This window comes from Dreissena polymorpha, chromosome 13, assembly GCF_020536995.1.
Source record: "Dreissena polymorpha isolate Duluth1 chromosome 13, UMN_Dpol_1.0, whole genome shotgun sequence".
Lineage (NCBI taxonomy): Eukaryota > Metazoa > Mollusca > Bivalvia > Myida > Dreissenidae > Dreissena > Dreissena polymorpha.
Genome location: NC_068367.1, coordinates 51,294,731 through 51,313,357, shown reverse-complemented (window position 1 = coordinate 51,313,357; position 18,627 = coordinate 51,294,731). Strand labels below are relative to the sequence as shown.

The 18,627-nt window shown below is 39.1% G+C and overlaps 1 protein-coding gene and 1 long non-coding RNA gene across 3 annotated transcripts; both read right to left on the bottom strand.

Annotated features, from left to right (window-relative positions):
• Window positions 1-288: 288 nt before the first annotated feature.
• On the bottom strand, window positions 289-17,829 carry LOC127856053 (uncharacterized). 2 transcript variants are annotated; one of them, XM_052392039.1, is made up of 14 exons: window positions 17,769-17,829; window positions 16,689-16,804; window positions 16,284-16,429; window positions 15,591-15,752; window positions 14,026-14,156; window positions 13,357-13,459; window positions 5,350-5,481; window positions 4,909-4,994; window positions 4,808-4,874; window positions 4,302-4,369; window positions 4,065-4,132; window positions 3,352-3,385; window positions 1,560-1,646; window positions 289-529 (listed from the first exon to the last, which is right to left on the bottom strand). In XM_052392039.1, exons 2-14 carry the CDS (start codon window positions 16,795-16,797, stop codon window positions 442-444), a joined length of 1,281 nt encoding a protein of 426 aa, XP_052247999.1. In that variant the 5' UTR covers window positions 16,798-16,804; window positions 17,769-17,829; the 3' UTR covers window positions 289-441. The 2 variants fall into 2 exon arrangements, with proteins under 2 accessions (XP_052247999.1, XP_052248000.1); XM_052392040.1 differs by lacking the exon at window positions 4,808-4,874 and having other exon boundaries at window positions 4,875-4,994; window positions 17,769-17,828.
• On the bottom strand, window positions 4,469-4,719 carry LOC127856054 (uncharacterized). The gene is made up of 3 exons (XR_008037830.1): window positions 4,707-4,719; window positions 4,538-4,639; window positions 4,469-4,504 (listed from the first exon to the last, which is right to left on the bottom strand). It is a non-coding gene; the product is annotated as an uncharacterized LOC127856054 (long non-coding RNA).
• Window positions 17,830-18,627: the final 798 nt, after the last annotated feature.

Genomic DNA, 18,627 nt, shown 5'->3' with positions numbered 1-18,627 from the left:
CTATCTTGAACTTGGCTTTGGACAAAATCTTATGTATACGTATACGTGCACTTCAATTTTAAAGAATATATTCGTTAACTTGCTTAAACGAATCCCTGTCCTGATAAAAATATCTAGAATGATTACTTCCTGTTTTGTTAGGATCATGACCTCAAAAACGTAATGTCCGCGCCTCAAATTTCTTAAGCAAACATGTTGGTTTCTGGTCAACTCAAATTCAGGACGTAACGTTTTAACATCTACAACACGATAAGTTTGCGATGAGATTACAATTTAAAGAAAGATAGATACATGTGATTGTTTTTATTTTTCATTTTGTATATATGTTTTGAAATGTTCTTAAACATAACATGTATATTGGTGAATAGGATTTAATGCTTTTGAGGAACAAATGAAAACAAAAAGCATGCACATATTATTCTTAAATGTTCACATAATTGACTAAATATCAGCAGCACCAGCGAGCTTCGTTCTGTACTTGTGTACTTCAATACCCTCCCAGTGTTTGTTCTTTAGTGGATACATATATCTGAAATAGAAATGAGCCGCGGTCTTGGAAAACATGGCTTTATGAATGAACGTTAAGTGTCGTCCCAGATTGGTCTTTGCAGTCCGCACAGGTTAAACAGGGACCACACATTCCCCTTTTATGGTATTTTTCGTTTATATAAAGTCTTCTGTCAGCAAAAATCTAATTTAGGCCGAAAGTGTCGTCCCTGATTAGCCTGTGCGGACCGTAAAGGCTAATCTGGGACAACAACTTACGTACACGTATTAAACCCAGTTTCCCTTGAGAGAGGTTCAAATGTTAATTACAATTCATATTTTTATTTTATTTAAGCTCTTATCATTCTTATGATATGTTTACGAATAACTATCCATTGTAAGCTAGAAAACACTGTCTTGAACTCCCCACCAGCTCTTGTAAAGGATCAATTTCTATGTATTAGAAATCACAATCTTTTTTACATCGTCTTTTTAAATGCATGGTTTTGCCTCTTATATTCACAACCGATTATTGGATACAATAGAAAATTTATTTAAACATGCTCTACATTTTTTCTAAGTGTTCATATGTATGGCAGAATTAAGCAATATTTTGTTGTCCTTTGTGAATGTGTAAAACGTCTTTTTTCTAGATCTTGACATGTGTTTCTAAAAATGTTATGAAACAACATCAAAACATGCATAGGAATTTCAATAAATAAATAATAGACACAGGCCCGTCATTTTGTTGCCTTGACACTGCCCATTGACATTCACCCTCTCCCTATCTGTCATCGAAAAATCAAAATGCCTGTGTAAACTTATATTGCACTAGGCGCTATGCAACTCCCCGTACTTTCAATATCGTAAATCTTTCAAACAAAGAAACAGAATTAACAATACGTGTTCTTATTTTAAATTTAAATCGGGCGCACGAAAGAAATTAATGTTCAGAGACGATTTAAAAGTATTGCTACATGTTGTTTGTTACGTAATTATTTTTGACCTCATTGATCAAATCTATAATCGTCGCTCAAAGTGAAACCAAGATTTACAAAATACAAGGAACTTACTTTTCTAAAACTTCTTGCATGATTGTCTCTTCATTGTCCGTCAGAGGAGAGACCATGAATTCAAGATTCGCCTTCATGTTATCTACACTGTAATACATAAATATTGAATAGTTAGTTTAATGAATGTTCCTTATTTTATACGAATGATAAACAGAAAAAGGTTAATACCGAAGACCAGGTAAGAGTTTCAAATGGTACTGTTAACCTTATTTTAAAGTCTACCTAATATGAATGGTATCTTATGCATCGAACAGTGAATTCAAAACTGTTGCTTATTGTCGGAAAAATGAATTTGTAAATGAATACTAGTATTTAAAGGGGCCTTTTCACAGATTTTGACATTTTTTAACTTATTCATTAAATGCTTTATATTGATAAATGTAAACATTGGATCGTAAAAGCTCCAGTAAAAAATCAAGAATAAAATTAAAAAAAGGAAAAGAACATTGTCCGGAGCAGGTTTCGAACCAGTGACCCCTGGAGTCCTGCTAGAGTCCTGAAGTAAAAACGCCTTAGCCTACTGAGCTATTCCGCCGAGTACATATCATTGACGTATTTAAATTTAACGACAAAAACAGAACTCTCCAAATTATTCAATCGTTTCGCGTTGCAACGCTTTATAATTTTTAGGTTTCAAAATCGTCAAAAGATGCATATAATGGCTATATTAGACCATGGTAAATGTTCAGTATTACTGTTTCCTCACAAATATCATAACTAAAACGAAAATTTGCGAATCTGAAACAACTTTTTTCAATTTTGTCAATTTACCAAAGCGTGAAAAGATCCCTTTAATAAGCGACGACTATCTCGGGCTTTAATCCATGTGCGTAGTGACGTCTCAGTTTAGCGTGTGCTTTCCTTGCCTGCTGTGCGTAGTGACGTCTCAGTTTAGCGTGTGCATTCCTTGCCTGCTGTGCGTAGTGACGTCTCAGTTTAGCGTGTGCATTCCTCACCTGTGCGTAGTGACGTCTCAGTTTAGCGTGTGCATTCCTCACCTGTGCGTAGTGACGTCTCAGTTTAGCGTGTGCATTCCTCACCTGTGCGTAGTGACGTCTCAGTTTAGCGTGTGCATTCCTCACCTGTGCGTAGTGACGTCTCAGTTTAGCGTGTGCATTCCTCACCTGTGCGTAGTGACGTCTCAGTTTAGCGTGTGCATTCCTTGTGTGCGTAGTGACGTCTCAGTTTAGCGTGTGCATTCCTTGTGTGCATTCCTTGTGTGCGTAGTGACGTCTCAGTTTAGCGTGTGCATTCCTCACCGGCTTATCAGGGACTACACTTTCCGCTGTCATTTTATTTTCCGTTCAAAGGAACCTTTTTTCCCCAGAGCGAGGCTAAATTAGAAGCATTACCCGTATAGCACTTGTAGATCTACTTGTCTGCTACAGGCGTGAAATATTTAGAATATGTCAAAATAAAAGTTTCTACGAGTACTCAGTCATGCCAAAGAAATCAGCTGTGCTGATAAGGGTGGAAGCGACTATACCTGACTGTGCTGATAAGGGTGGAAGCGACTTTACCTGGCTGTGCTAATAAGGGTGGAAGCGACTATACCTGGCTGTGCTGATAAGGGTGGAAGCGACTATACCTGGCTGTGCTAATAAGGGTGGAAGCGACCATACCTGGCTGTGCTGATAAGGGTGGAAGCGACCATACCTGACTGTGCTGATAAGGGTGGAAGCGACTTTACCTGGCTGTGCTTATAAGGGTGGAAGCGACCATACCTGGCTGTGCTGATAAGGGTGGAAGCGACTATACCTGGCTGTGCTGATAAGTGTGGAAGCGACTATACCTGGCTGTGCTGATAAGGGTGGAAGCGACTATACCTGGCTGTGCTGATAAGGGTGGAAGCGACTATACCTGGCTGTGCTTATAAGGGTGGAAGCGACTTTACCTGGCTGTGCTTATAAGGGTGGAAGCGACTATACCTGGCTGTGCTGATAAGGGTGGAAGCGACTATACCTGGCTGTGCTGATAAGGGTGGAAGCGACTATACCTGACTGTGCTGATAAGGGTGGAAGCGACTATACCTGGCTGTGCTTATAAGGGTGGAAGCGACTTTACCTGGCTGTGCTTATAAGGGTGGAAGCGACTATACCTGGCTGTGCTGATAAGGGTGGAAGCGACTATACCTGGCTGTGCTGATACGGGTGGAAGCGACTATACCTGACTGTGCTGATAAGGGTGGAAGCGACTATACCTGGCTGTGCTGATTAGGGTGGAAGCGACCATACCTGGCTGTGCTGATAAGGGTGGAAGCGACTATACCTGGCTGTGCTGATAAGGGTGGAAGCGACCATACCTGGCTGTGCTGATAATGGTGGAAGCGACTATACCTGGCTGTGCTGATAAGGGTGGAAGCGACTTTACCTGGCTGTGCTTATAAGGGTGGAAGCGACTATACCTGGCTGTGCTGATAAGGGTGGAAGCGACCATACCTGGCTGTGCTGATAAGGGTGGAAGCGACTATACCTGCTGTGCTGATAAGGGTGGAAGCGACCATACCTGGCTGTGCTGATAAGGGTGGAAGCGACCATACCTGGCTGTGCTGATAAGGGTGGAAGCGACTATACCTGGCTGTGCTGATAAGGGTGGAAGCGACTTTACCTGGCTGTGCTTATAAGGGTGGAAGCGACTATACCTGGCTGTGCTGATAAGGCTGGAAGCGACCATACCTGGCTGTGCTGATAAGGGTGGAAGCGACTATACCTGCTGTGCTGATAAGGGTGGAAGCGACCATACCTGGCTGTGCTGATAAGGGTGGAAGCGACTATACCTGGCTGTGCTGATAAGGGTGGAAGCGACCATACCTGGCTGTGCTGATAAGGATGGAAGCGACTATACCTGGCTGTGCTGATAAGGATGAAAGCGACTATACCTGCTGTGCTGATAAGGGTGGAAGCGACTATACCTGGCTGTGCTGATAAGGGTGGAAGCGACTATACCTGCTGTGCTGATAAGGATGGAAGCAACCATACCTGGCTGTGCTGATAAGGGTGGAAGCGACTATACCTGGCTGTGCTGATAAGGGTGGAAGCGACTATACCTGGCTGTGCTGATAAGGGTGGAAGCGACTATACCTGGCTGTGCTGATAAGGGTGGAAGCGACTATACCTGCTGTGCTGATAAGGGTGGAAGCGACCATACCTGGCTGTGCTGATAAGGGTGGAAGCTACCATACCTGGCTGTGCTGATAAGGGTGGAAGCGACTATACCTGCTGTGCTGATAAGGGTGGAAGCGACCATACCTGGCTGTGCTGATAAGGGTGGAAGCGACTATACCTGCTGTGCTGATAAGGGTGGAAGCGACCATACCTGGCTGTGCTGATAAGGGTGGAAGCGACTATACCTGGCTGTGCTGATAAGGGTGGAAGCGACGCCAGGTTGGCCGAGAGTAAACTTTAGAGCGAGTCTCGAAATGTCAACATTGCGATCCTGAATAAAACAACCTAACAACGTCAAACACCAGTCGGAAAAATATCGTGTACTAAAAACTTACCAAAAGTTTGGTTTAGCCAGTAAATATTTATGACAAATAAGGAAATACATAAATATAATGTAAAGATAATAAACACTATATGATATCCAAAATGTTTATATACTAAAGAGGGCATGCATGACATTTTTTTATGTTAATGCAATTCCAAGAGAAATACTTTCAAAATTGTGTTATAATGTTAGGTCTAACCGTGTTTCCATTATATATGTATGGGCCGAACGTTTACATTTGTAAAAATGTAATTATTTGCTTTTGTAAATAAAATATGTTTAAAGCAATGCGGTATGTCACCTTGCAATATTTGGCTGCCTCTGCGCATGCGTCTTTGATATCGTCCTGGGCAGGGTGCCATGACGCAGGACCTCGATTGGACAGCAGCCCCATTCCCAGCGCAGAGGCATTAATGACACCAACGCCTCTCTCCTAAAATTATAGATATTGTTAGAACGAGACCAGTACTTTAAGTCTTTAAATTATCTAGCAAGTTATTTTTCTCCAACTGAGGGTTTAGTACAGCTGCTATACCAATGATTCCTGCACTTTTGAGTGGAAGCATGAAACTTGGCACAATTATTCTTTGACCCATTACAAACAAATCTAGATATGGATCCAGATCAGCAGCCACCCAGGAAGGCTGTGGTCAACGATTTTCAAAATGGCCGCCAAAATGGCCGCCATTCCAACTTTAATCCAAAATATCACCATAACTAGTCGTTTAAAGTGCACTGTATGTGTTCAAGACTTATAGTAAATTATATACTGTCTATCCAGCAATGACCTTGAGATGACCTTGAGGTAAATTGTCAAGGTCAAATATCTCATTTCACTTTTTATGATGGGTTGAACTTGTAAATATTTACATTTTTTTCTTTATTTGCCCATGTTTTGACAGGAAAAAGTATGCATTACCATTAATATTATTCTGTTTGATCGCGTAAACATACGCATAATTGATGCACTGCTATATGGGGGATTATACAGGGCATTGTCAAAAATAACAAGGTCAAGTTGTAAAGTATGCCAGCCTAACTGATGTTAGTTATAAAACATGATTTCATCCAATTGGCAATATCATTTTGGTGGATGTGCGATGAAAAAAGGCATGCTATTCCGGGAAGCAACGGCCTTCACAGAAACAGAGAGCTGTACACTTAAGGCTGGCCTTGCTACACTTGTACAGTCCCCTGCAAGCTTTCTAACATCCATAGTGAATAAGTTCATAGCACATATCTTGGGCTTGTCCTAGGGTAGTCCACCTTGGCTTCCACATACCCGTGCCTGGTTTCTCCCATCCCCAGAGCGACGGGCTTGGTAGTGTTTGATTTGCCTGTAGAGCTTTCCCCCAAACATGGCCTCCTTGGTACACCGCGCGCAGTAAGTGTTGAGTGAGAGCTGATTGTGTTGGTGGAATACTCTCCAGTGCCTTTGATCTTCTTGAGAAAAGATGTCTCCGAGCGTCGTTAACTGCCATCAGATCACTTGTCCTGTCGTACATCAGTATGACAAATCTCTCACAGAGATTGAGATAATTGCCGGTCAGTTCTTTGGGTGCGTCAGATAGTTCCAGGAACATATTGGTTATATCTGGGTATACGTCCCATGTGTCCCAAGCTGATTTATTACCCAGACCACAAAAGAAAGAGGTAACATCGCATCCTGTCAATGCATGGAAAATAGACATTGACCTACATTTCATTGAACCTAGTGAGTTGGCAATCTCATGTACTGCTATGTAACGTTGGTGTTTGCCAACACCAAACAACATCCATATTTCAGAGTCTGGAATTCTGTGGAAATTAGATAAAATAATGACTAACACATCTGAATCTGACACAGTGATCATAATGCTCCTGTGACCTGATAGGGCCGCATCATACAGGTGAAGTACCATCATTGTATCAGCCTCCTCATGAGTGCATGGCTCAATGATTGTATTTGCTATCCTTGGAGGGGCACATAAAACCTGTTCACCTGAAGTGCAATAGATTTCTTTTCCATCTTCCGAAAGAGACAATGACTGCTAAGCGAGAAACTAAAAAAGTTCTGTTTTGTTTTCGTCAACTCGAAGAAACGACTGCCAATTGTTGGGTACACGGTTTGAAGAGGTGACACATCGTCTTGAGCCATGTCCTCTTCTTTCCCTGGTGGCTGATTTAAGACTATCTGCAATGTATCGGTCCCAGATTAAATCCAATCTTTTTACATGGATAAGTCTTTCTGAGAGATGTGACAAAAACACATTGTCAGCATAGTCCTTTGACACCTTTGTAAATTGGAACAATGCCAATTTGTTTCTCTTGATGGACTCGCTTATAGGAACAGATCTTTTGATGAATCGTTCATCTTGAAACCTATAGTACTGCTCCTTACCGAGTTGCAGAGCTTGCTTAACAGAATCCACTACAACTTTCTCCATGATATCTTTTGTATCAATAGTAAGAAGGTTCCCACTGTCCTCTGTAAAAGGGTTACCCATGACTGTGATTATTGATACGAGACCAGCAACTTCTTTTTTGAACTTTGCCTGAACATCAGGAGTCTGTTCATGGTGTTTCTGAAATACATTTTCCGTAATTTGATGACCTTCATATTCCTCAATCATTCTTGACATTTCCGGACCAGCCACCATCCATCGTGTCAGAGCGGATGGATTGTCGGTCAGACCAACAGCCCCACCATCACCTTTAACTACAGCATTACATTGTTCATGTGCCTGATCAAGGGCCATAGCTGAAAACGGGCGAGTAGTCTTATAGGCTACGAAACCCCCAGATAAAAACTCCTGATACACTGCTGGCAGAGTGACTGACAAAGAACTCATGTCCCTAATATGAACAGACAACCATCTGGCATAGTTGGTGTGGTCTAAGCTTAATACCCATGGAATCAGTTGTATCAGAGACTCAATATATTTGGTAAAGTTTCCACTTCGTATCGAGTTAATTAAGCTGAATATACATAGCTCAAGTTCAAGTACATGTGACCAATACAGAAACTGTGGTTGCTCAGATTTTATTTTGGTACACCAATATAAAAAATCCAGTACAGCTTCATCTTCTGGAGTCACCTGTTTGTAGTGATCATATGCTTGACTTCTTAAGATGAACAAAGCAGCCGCTGTGACCTGATGAGCATGCCTTGTCCGTGTCAGATGTGTGACCTTGATAAATGAGTCCGCCACCCCACTAGTTCCAATTTCTGCCGTGCATATGGCTGTAGTCCACCCGCTACACTCTAACCAATTCCCCAGGGTCTTGAATGCTGCCATTTCAATATGGAGTCCACCCGAAATTATAACAAATTTATCTTCACCGTGGGTATTAGGGAAGTTCCACTGAATTGATTCTGCTATAGCAAATAATGGTTGATCCATGGTGATAACGGGAACTTGACCCGGGTTCAGCAGTTGTATGGTGTTGCTGATAACATTCATAGAATGCTTTATCATTGTGATTGAATGTGCACAATCAAGATAGAGAGGAATGAGGGTGACAGTTGTTTTCATATTATTAAATGGCATTTGTTTAGAAGCATGATATGCACCCCATGATATATAGTCCTCTATGTCCAGCTCAGGTTTGTCCAACAAATGTTTTAGGTTATTCAGCCATTCATACTCCTTCACTATCAACGGATCTATTTCAGGAACTTCAGAACGTACAGCTGGACCAACTATGGGAGGAACAATTTGCTCCTTCTGTGCAATAATAGTAGGTGGAACGTTGGTGTATCTATCTGGCAAAGCTGTAATCTTCTTTCCAGCAATCAGTCTTTCATCAATTACAGGGTTAAATCTTGGTGCACCTTCAAACCCCAATTTTGGGTGCTGCATAATAGAAATGCTTGTTCCATGAAATGAATCCATAGAAGTTGTACTGCTAGGATTATGGTCAATGTTATCCACCGCTGCTGTAGTAAATAAATGGTTAGAGAGCTTTGGTGGGCACACAATCCCATCTTCCTCATACTTGGCGCATACACTGTTTGCAACACCTGTGGAAATAGACAGCAAACGGTCATACGATATGCATAAGCTATTATCGTACAATGTGTCTATCAGAGTCCGCTTTCTCGTCTCACCATGAACTTTAAGAGCAAGATAGATTGGACGTGGGGTCTCTCGATCCTTACTATGACGAAGAAAAGCACCAGTCCCACTAGATTTTAGGCTATTGAAAACAATAAGCTGTGCTATGGCAAAAGAGGCACATGACTGTGTATGTTCACCTTCAGATTGGTCTTTAATTTTGGGACCATCAAGAAACCTACTGATCAAAGCTGCTAGTGTTTGAGGAACCGATTTTATTTGGCAGTCTTCTGAAAAATTGCCAGTGAATTTCCGCTTTTGCTGAAACACATCACGCCGCACTATTTTGGCAACTCTGCTTAGGAGCAGAGCCTCCGAGTCAAAATCTTGTTCTGATACCTGTTTCAGGACTGATCCAACGGTTTTATCGAATGCAAGTATGACTACCCTTTTCAGTGTATTCTCTCAGACTAGGCAAAGCCGACAATAGACGATTTTTAAGCCTGGTAGTGTGCACCTCAGTTACACCTTTTAGCCCTAGTTCATTCAGCCGGATGCAGTACATCTTGTTAAGAAAATACATATGAAAGACTGGTATTTTAAGGCCTTCACTGTTTTCTATACAATGTTCCATGTACGATACAAGATCTGCAAATGCCAAACCATGCATTGAGCTTTCTTTCGAACTTTGCGCTGTTTCCTTTGCAGCTAATTGTCCGCGTCTGTAAAGTGCAGAAAGACATTTTTTGTGGTATTGGGCTTCAATAGGAACCATGTCACCAACTGAAAGTTTAGCCAAAAGTTGTGTATCTTGAAGCTCTATAGTTTCTCAATTTGAAGTCAAGTTCAAAGGTAGAGGCTCTATGGAGGCCATCAAGTCCTGCTGGCTCATTACAGAAAATGCAATTGCTCACAGTTGATTTCAGAAGACTCGCCCTTCTGTACTTTGCAGATATAAATTCGGTTGAATCTTCAATCTTCCTTTTACGAAGTCTTTCTAATTTCTCATTACTTATTTTATCTCTACAAGACTTATGCCATGATGCACGATTTTTCAGCATAGTGTTTCCTATTCCAGTCCCATCATCTAATAGCTGAATGTCTATATTAAATGGCAAACAATTAAAATAATTGAAGTGCTTTAGGTTTTCAGACACATAACTATACCCAGCCCCGATGTCTTTTCTTAATGAGTTAGCGGGGCATTGAAGAGGCTGGTTGTTATGTTCTTGACATAAAATACATAATTTCCAGTTAAAATATTGATGTGAAGCACTGGCTTCCATACGATCGTGTTCATTCTGTGAGTTGCTTGCCATTCTAAAAGTAAGTCTTTTTCGATCTGTACCTACTTTACATATAATATTAGTTTATTATTTTTAATATTACAATAACCCTTGGAAATTTGTAGTGAACCTTTCAACATAGGTTGAATAATTCCTTCGTATAAAGCAATTCAGAATTGACCTATATTGCTACTTTTCACTGAGTGCACACTATTTATAGTATATTCCGCTAATATTGATCTTCATTTACGTCAGATGTACGTCATAGTCATATCCTCTCTTGCTGATAAATATTTTGGGATGGTGTGTGTGCTTTTAAATACACAAGAACATGATATCATTTTTGAGGGAAAATAAAAAATGTAGGAAAATGACAGTCTCATTTGGTGTGCACAATGTTTTTTCATGATGTTTCCAAATGCTAGTACTATTATTTCAATGTATACCCATTTGAAAGACCAAAAAGGAGTGGGGATAATGGTCCACACATAGTTAACTCCTATCTGGTTTGGTTTAATTGCCAAATAAGGTCAATTTTGATTTCAGGTTTAATACAACCGCCATTTTGGCGGCCATTTTTAAAATGGCCGCCACAAGCGCCACAGATACATGCCGACCTGGATCCATATCCAAAATTGTTCAGGATAGATTGGAGCATAAGTGTGCCAAATTTCATGATTCCACTCAAAATTGCAGGATTCGATGAAAAATTCGACCGAGGCAGCTGCACTAGTTATAAATGCTAAGAATCTACAAAGAGTCTCTCCCCGGTGCATCAATATATCAGGGAAATTATGTAGCAAGTTTCTCTGAAAGTCAATTACAGCAAATTATAAAATCATCCGTTTGATGCGAGAAAGTGTCTGTGTCATAATAGGCTACCCCTATTTCTGATGAGAATAAATAATAATTATGTATATGTGCTAAACGGTTAAAACCTCCAATAAGTCGCATGGGCTGTTCTCATGCGATGACTCCAGTTTTCACAATTATTTTGTCATCTCGCAATTTATATGTTGTCTTATATAACATAGACAATTGGCCATTGTCCTTAAACAATAATTCTACTCATGGTAATGTTTCTGGAATTTAAAAATATCTATATATAATTATATTGAATGATTTACATTAGTTCGCATCACGAGTATAAAAAAGAAAATACCGTACATGACAATTTTCAACTCTACAAAACTCTGAGAAAAAGTCAATTTAATTCGTATTTAGATCATATGCTTTGGTCCCGTATCTAAATGAATGCCCCCTTGCATCACATAAATGACCTTGCAGTGATAATAAAACAATCTACTTCTGATGAGTTCAATTATGTCTGTATTAAAATAATTATTTTTATCCACTTGAAGCAAATTACAAACCAGTCTTACAAAGAGAAATTGCAAAGAGAGTTAACCGGTTTTTGAGGGCATAATGTGATTTGCGAATCGGTAGATAAACTATACTTAACAATATAGGCGGACATGTTTACATTACGGTTCAAATAAGTATATTCTATCAGGTAACTATTTTTCCTTTCGCGGGAGTTTAAAATCGCCAACGAGGATTACATTACTAAGCGTGTAACAACACGATATGCATCTCGTTCCCGTTTGCCACTACGGGATGAAGCAATTTTCATGATTTTTAAGACGGACAATAAATCACCGGAATTTGCGCAGCTTCCAAAGTTATCTCCTAAGCGGTAACCATAGCAATCACACATACAATACGGACACAGGAGGATTTTCAGTGTGTCAAATTGTATAACTTGAAGAAACTAAAAGCAATCGGTTGACAACAAGTTTTTGTGTATATATCATTAAATGCCGAAAAAGAAAATGACAGCAAAAATAAAAACAAAAATATTTGTGTCAATTACAATCACATAATTTGGTTATAACGGCAAGGAGATAGTGGGTGATGCTAGTAACACATAAAATGTCTGTATTCATGTGGCGGGTTTATGCTCGTAACAATTCAAATATATGTATTCATGTGGCTGGTTTATGCTCGTAACCAGTGAACTATTTGCATTTATGTGGATGGTTCTATGGTCCAAACAAGACACATGTATGTATTCGTGTGGTTGGTTTTATGCTCGTAACCAGTGAACTATCTGTATTCATGTGCCTGGTTTGTGCTTGTAACCGGTTCAATCTATGTTTGCATGTAGCTGGTTTATGCTCGTAACCAGACGAATCTCTGTATTCATGTGTTTGCGTTAGGCCGTAACCAGACAAATCTATGTTCTCATGTGGCTAGTAAACAGTCAAATATTTGTATTCATGTGACTGGTGTATCATCGTTGCCAGTCAAATCTCTGCATTCATGTGCCTTGTTTATACTCAGAACCAAATAGATCTCCGTATTCATGTGGCTGGGTTATCCTTGTAACCAGACAACTTTCTGTATTAATTAAGCTGGTTTATGCTTGTAACCAGACAACCTTCTGTATTCACGTGGCTGTGTAATGATCGTAACCAGACAATTATGTGTATTCATGGAGCTGGTGTATGCTCGTGGCCATTAAAATATATGTATTCATGTGGCTGGTTTATGTTCGTAAATAGTCAAATCTCTGTATTTATGTGTCTCATTTATGCTCGATACCAGTCAACTCTCTGTATTCATGTGGCCAGTGTATTATCGTAAGCAGACAAATCTCTGTTCTCGAGTGGCTGGGAGATGCTTGTAACCAGTCAAATGTATGTATTCATGGATGGTTTATGCTCGGAACCAGACAAGTCTCGGTATTTATGTGGCTGATTTATGCTCGTAACCAGTCAAATCTCTGTATTCGTATGGCTGGATTATGATCGGAACCAGTTAATGCTCTGTATTCATGTTGCTGGTCTTTGCTCGTGACCAGAAAAATCTCTGTATTCATGTGGCTGGTTTATGCTCGAAATAAGACAAATCTCCGTATTAATGTGTCTGTTTTATGCTCGGAATCATTCAAATTCTGTATTCATATAATGTAATTATACATACCTTAAAGAAGGGCATGTATTCCTGCAGCGAGTTGTCGTTCATGCTTCCGCGACAGTAGGTCAGTACAGTATCAATACGCACTGAACTCTTGGTGAGCACTGTTCTGGAAATGTGTATACAAATTAGCCTCGCCCTGCGGACACGGGCTTAATGCCTTTGCGAAAAGTTTTGTCCCAGATTAGATTGTGCAGTCTTCATAGGCTAATCAGGGACGACGCATTCCGATTTAATGGAATGTTTCGTTTAAAGGAAGTCTCTTTGAACAGATATTCCTATCTTGGCGTTAAGGCGTCTCTGATCAGACAGTGCGGACTACACTGGCTAATCTTATGTGTCGCTTTGCGTATACAAATGTATTCATAAAGCCCCGTTTTCACAGAGCGCGGCTCAAATTGTGAAGACTTAAACTCCCACATATTAAATCTGGAACATATATATCATGATATTGCAATGTACAATATAGGTAACACCACTTTGCTGCAAATGTTCTATGTCGAGTTGGTGACTCTATTGTAAGTTCGTTTTATAAGATGATAACGACACAATTTACCAGCTTTACTATTCCGCTCTGTAACCCAGTATGATGACTCTGTATTAAATTTAGCAACACGCACGTTCGGTAACACAGACCTTTATTATAAGTTTCGTTAATAAGATAACGATAGTTACTTGAAATTTTCCAAAGGATATCCGGTGATGCCGATGAATCGCGCCTTTCCGGAGTCCTTGACCTTCTGCAGGGCCGGAAGTGTCTCGTGCAGAATCACATCCAGGCTCGGTGCGAACTCCATGTCATGGACCTTGTTATTATATAAACCTCGTGCTTGGAAAACTGAGCTCAATGGATGTGCGCAAAGTGTCATTCCATATTAGCCTTGGCAGTCCGCACAGGCTAATCAGGAACGACACTTTCCACTTGTATGGAATGTTTTGTCTATTCCAAACCTGTTCCGGGCTGCACATGCTTGTCTGGGACGACACAACGCACATGCGTTAAGCCCCGTTTTCAGAGAGCGTTGCTCAAATACATGGCATTTGTGTCTTAAAAAATAGTATCATGTAAATAAATTGTAAATTATATGACTCATACAACTAACGATTAGATTGTATGAGCTCCTTGATGGTTGTGCAGTCGATGAAACTATTGTCAACTTCACATTAGCAAAGATATGTCTTGAGTAATTACACTTCCATTTTGCTATGGTTGTAAACATATAATCGTACAAGATTGAAGATGTTTCAATAGCAAAAGTACAATACGAGTCTTATAAACGAGACTCATACAGAAAGGCCCCCCCCCCCCCCACATCCCTGCCCAAGTCTCGTGCCTACCCATCCCGCCCTCTTCATCGGTGATGGTAAAACAAATAAGAACCGAACAACATATAGTTAATATAAAATATCAGTGAAAACCGCTTTTTCAGTTATAGGAATAGTAAAAAATGATATCTAAGTGAGTTTATTATATAGCCTCTGTTTAATATGTTATTTCGGAAACGACTGTTAATATATGTTAACTAAGCTTTCTCTACTTCAAAATGAAATAGTTATTGTGGCATTTTTATCATGAATATGTTTTGTTTATTCGCTATTTGTTTTATCCCCCTGTTGCAATATGAAGCAAAATAACGCAATAATAAAATAACGCATCCATTATGCGGAACAAAGACACAACGGTATTTATAATGCCTGTAAAAAGTATATACCAATTTAGTAAAAACAATACACCTGTTGTGGGTGTCATTTCTTAATGTCAACGATGGATAAAAGTAAAAGTCATCCCTGATAGGTCAAGTGAATTTATTAGAGATATTTTTATTAATAGCAATGTGACTTTGGCCTAATGTCTCGATTTACTTCATCACGACTGACGGTTCATAAACTTGTACACAATGAATGACATTGGGTAATGTTGCACTTTTCAATCATTGGCTTTTATAACTTATGTAGGCGTTATGGCCACAACTTCAAAACAGACAAGTTGTGAACTTTATACACTTTGTTTAGCCATAATTAGTATAAGAGCATTCTTATATTTCAGTTATCAGGCAGTCGGTGGGTAATTACTTAATTAGTGTTCGTTCGTTTGTTCGTTCATTCGTCCGTTCGTTCATTTATAGATTCACGGAAATTTATTCATTAACCGTTTCAAGTATAAGTTCCGTTATCAGAGCCCAATATTCGACGTATATGAACGTAAGGGACGTCAGCTACCCTCAATGACGAAAACGTACCTGAATGACGTCAACGTAGTCCAAGCCCAGGCGATTTAGACTTTCATCCACACTGGCTATCACCCGTTCCGCCCGAAAGTCAAACATTTTATCCACTTCCGGTTGATAGCGGCCTACCTTCGTGGCCAGGTAATATGCCGATCGTGATATTTTCTGAAGGCCCTGAAATGTTCGATTTGAACGTATTGGTCAAAACAGACACAAGCCCTGGTTGATTCTCAAAATAGAATAACGAATGGCAATGGTCAAAATACATATATAGCATATACAGTCTTTCCTCGAAATAATACTACTATAGTATTTAGCTTTTTTTTATCAGAATCGATAATATTAAAGCTATTCCAATAATATTTGTTTTACAATGTATTGCCGAACCAAACGTGTTTTAAGTGCGGCAGTTCATTATCTTGTATAACATTACATGCATTAAAAGATATATTAATAAATACGATCATAAAAATACATGAAAATGTGTTTAAAAACAAAGATTGCTATAATGTTTGTTTATAGATATTTAAGCGTTGGATTGTCTAAGCAGTTTTACGTGTCAATTTTATGACATGACATACATAGCACATACTAGTAGATAAACCAACTATTATATACAATGGATTGTATTTGTAGAATCATTTTAACGGCATTGCATAAAGCTAAAAACACAATATAATTATTTATAATAAATTTCATGTTTACCCTGCCTAAAATAGTTTCCGCCTTTCCATGCCCATACCAGGGCGCGCTGTCGATCAGATTCACCCCGGACCTGACGGCCAAGTCAAGTACTGCCAAACATTCCGAATCGTCCGTGGGTCGGAACACACTGCCGAATGCCGAGGTCCCTGGCCAATATAAGGGTGAGACAAAATATCAACATTGACAACTATGACATCAGTGACGATATGACCGTTGCGCAACGGCTGTAGTTTTGTCAGAAAAGACACGATTTCTAATCAGTGTTTATTAGATTGAGTAACTTATGTAAGATAGTTATGCTGATTTATTTTGTACAATGCTACTTTCATGTTGCGTGGCACTTACAAAGACAGAGTCCAGATACAAACACACATGGTGTATAATGTATCTGGGCAATATACTTACCGAGACTAAGTTCAGACACCGCCATGCCAGTTGTACCGAGAGGGTTGTACTGCATTTTAGCAACGGCTTCGTGGTCATGGAAACCGTCAACAAAGGTGGGCTGATCCATTGTGCTTCTAAAATAGACTGTCTTAAATAAAATATGCGGATCCGTAAGTGCACAAAGTATTAAAGGGACCATAATTATACTAAGAAGGCGCTTATCTTATTAATGGACAATTAGATGATTTTCTTAAAATAGATGTGTCCCGTACACGTATACCAAACCGCGACACATGTGTGGACACAACAACAGGCCGAGTTGTACATGATATCAATCTTGTGATTTTTAATATTCGCACTGGGCTGGACAGAATCTAAGCACACCGTTATGAACTCTTTTTTTGAAAATATGTCAAGTTATTAAATTACATTTGCCAAAATCTTCAGCGCATAAAATACCATTTTTTTCTTGCAGTGTATGCCAATATCTTAAGATCTAAGAATAAATCATTGAATACGTCTGAAATCGATGCCAAAATTTCACTTTGCGTGCAGCATAACCATGTAGATGATTGTATTACAGATCGAATTTTTGGCCAAGAACACATGCTTATTTAAAAAGTAATTCTGATGTATTTTACATTGCATTGAGCAGCATACAAACTTTGCACTAGTTGAAAATCTTGAGAGCAAATGTTTTACAAATTTATTTGAAGATAAGCACCACATACCGCTGTGTTTACATCCATTAACGTTCAATTGTGAACCCTACAAAGTCATGTGATTATGCACCCTGATAAATAAACAGCTTCAAAAGTGATGATATAAGAAAGTTGTTGACTACCAAAATGTTTAGTGTTTGAACAGTTTAAGCAGTTTAAGCATATAAATTATTACAAAACAATTAATCAGAAAGCAGGACAAAATGGCTTATGTGATGCTTAATAATATCTCCTTTTCTTGTGTTCGTATTGCTGTTGTGAATACAAACACGCGTACCATTAATTATTGTTCATTGTAAATGAATAATATAAATGCACATTAAGCGAATGAAAATACAATGAAACTCATATTAAAGTGAGAAAAAAAGCGCCTTACCTCTACATCAGTGTAACAAGTGTCCCAAATAATGTTATCTGTATATGGTGAGATAATTTTGCTAGCCTGATAGCTTAAGAAGGAAGATATTGGACTGTATTCAATCTAAATTTAAACGCTCAATTTCAAGTTAATGAACGAGATGAATAAAAACGTGTCATCGCCGAACAATGTTTCTTTCTTGACTTTCTTTATTCCTCCTCTTAACATGTGCTGGACCCGCTTCCAAGGCTAATTAGCGTCACATATGTTAGAGTTTATTTTAGGATATCTTATAACAATTTCCACACCAAAGAGTATGTATCGATTTATATATGATCAAAACTGTGACAGCTTTTGACGGCGACCCTTAATTATAATTTGAGCACAGACCGCTTTTTAAAGGGGCCTTTTCACAGATTTTGGCATGTTTTAATGTTTGCCATTAAATGCTTTATATTGATAAATTTAAACATTGGATATATAAAGCTTCAGTTAAAAATCAAGAATAAAAAAAAAAAATAAAGAAAAAAAGGTAACCCTCTGCAGTGCTCGAACCACTGACCCCTGGAGTCCTGGAGTAAAATGTCTACCTCTAAACCACTCGGCCATACTTCCGATTACAATGCTGGATGTATTTTATACTTTATATAAGAAATCCTCGTAGTTAAACAAAAAAATAACGACAAAACAGAACTCTCCAAATTATTAATTCGTTTCGCGTTGCAACGCTTTATTATGTTCGGGTTTTTAAATCGTCAAAAGATGCATATAATGGCTATTTTAGAGCATGGTAAATGTTCAGTATTACTGTTTCCTCACAGATATAATAACTAAGACGAAAATCTGCGAATCTGAAACATCTTTTTTCAATTGTGTC

Excerpts from the sequence above, each read along its gene's own strand:
- LOC127856053 (XM_052392039.1), bottom strand. The coding sequence starts at position 16,797 with ATGGATCAGCCCACCTTTGTTGACGGTTTCCATGACCACGAAGCCGTT. Across the intron at positions 14,157-15,590 it reads ACTACGTTGACGTCATTCAG|GTCCATGACATGGAGTTCGC; the intron begins GTACGTTTTCGT and ends TATAATAACAAG. Across the intron at positions 3,386-4,064 it reads ACCCTTATCAGCACAGCCAG|GTATAGTCGCTTCCACCCTT; the intron begins GTATGGTCGCTT and ends CAGCACAGCCAG.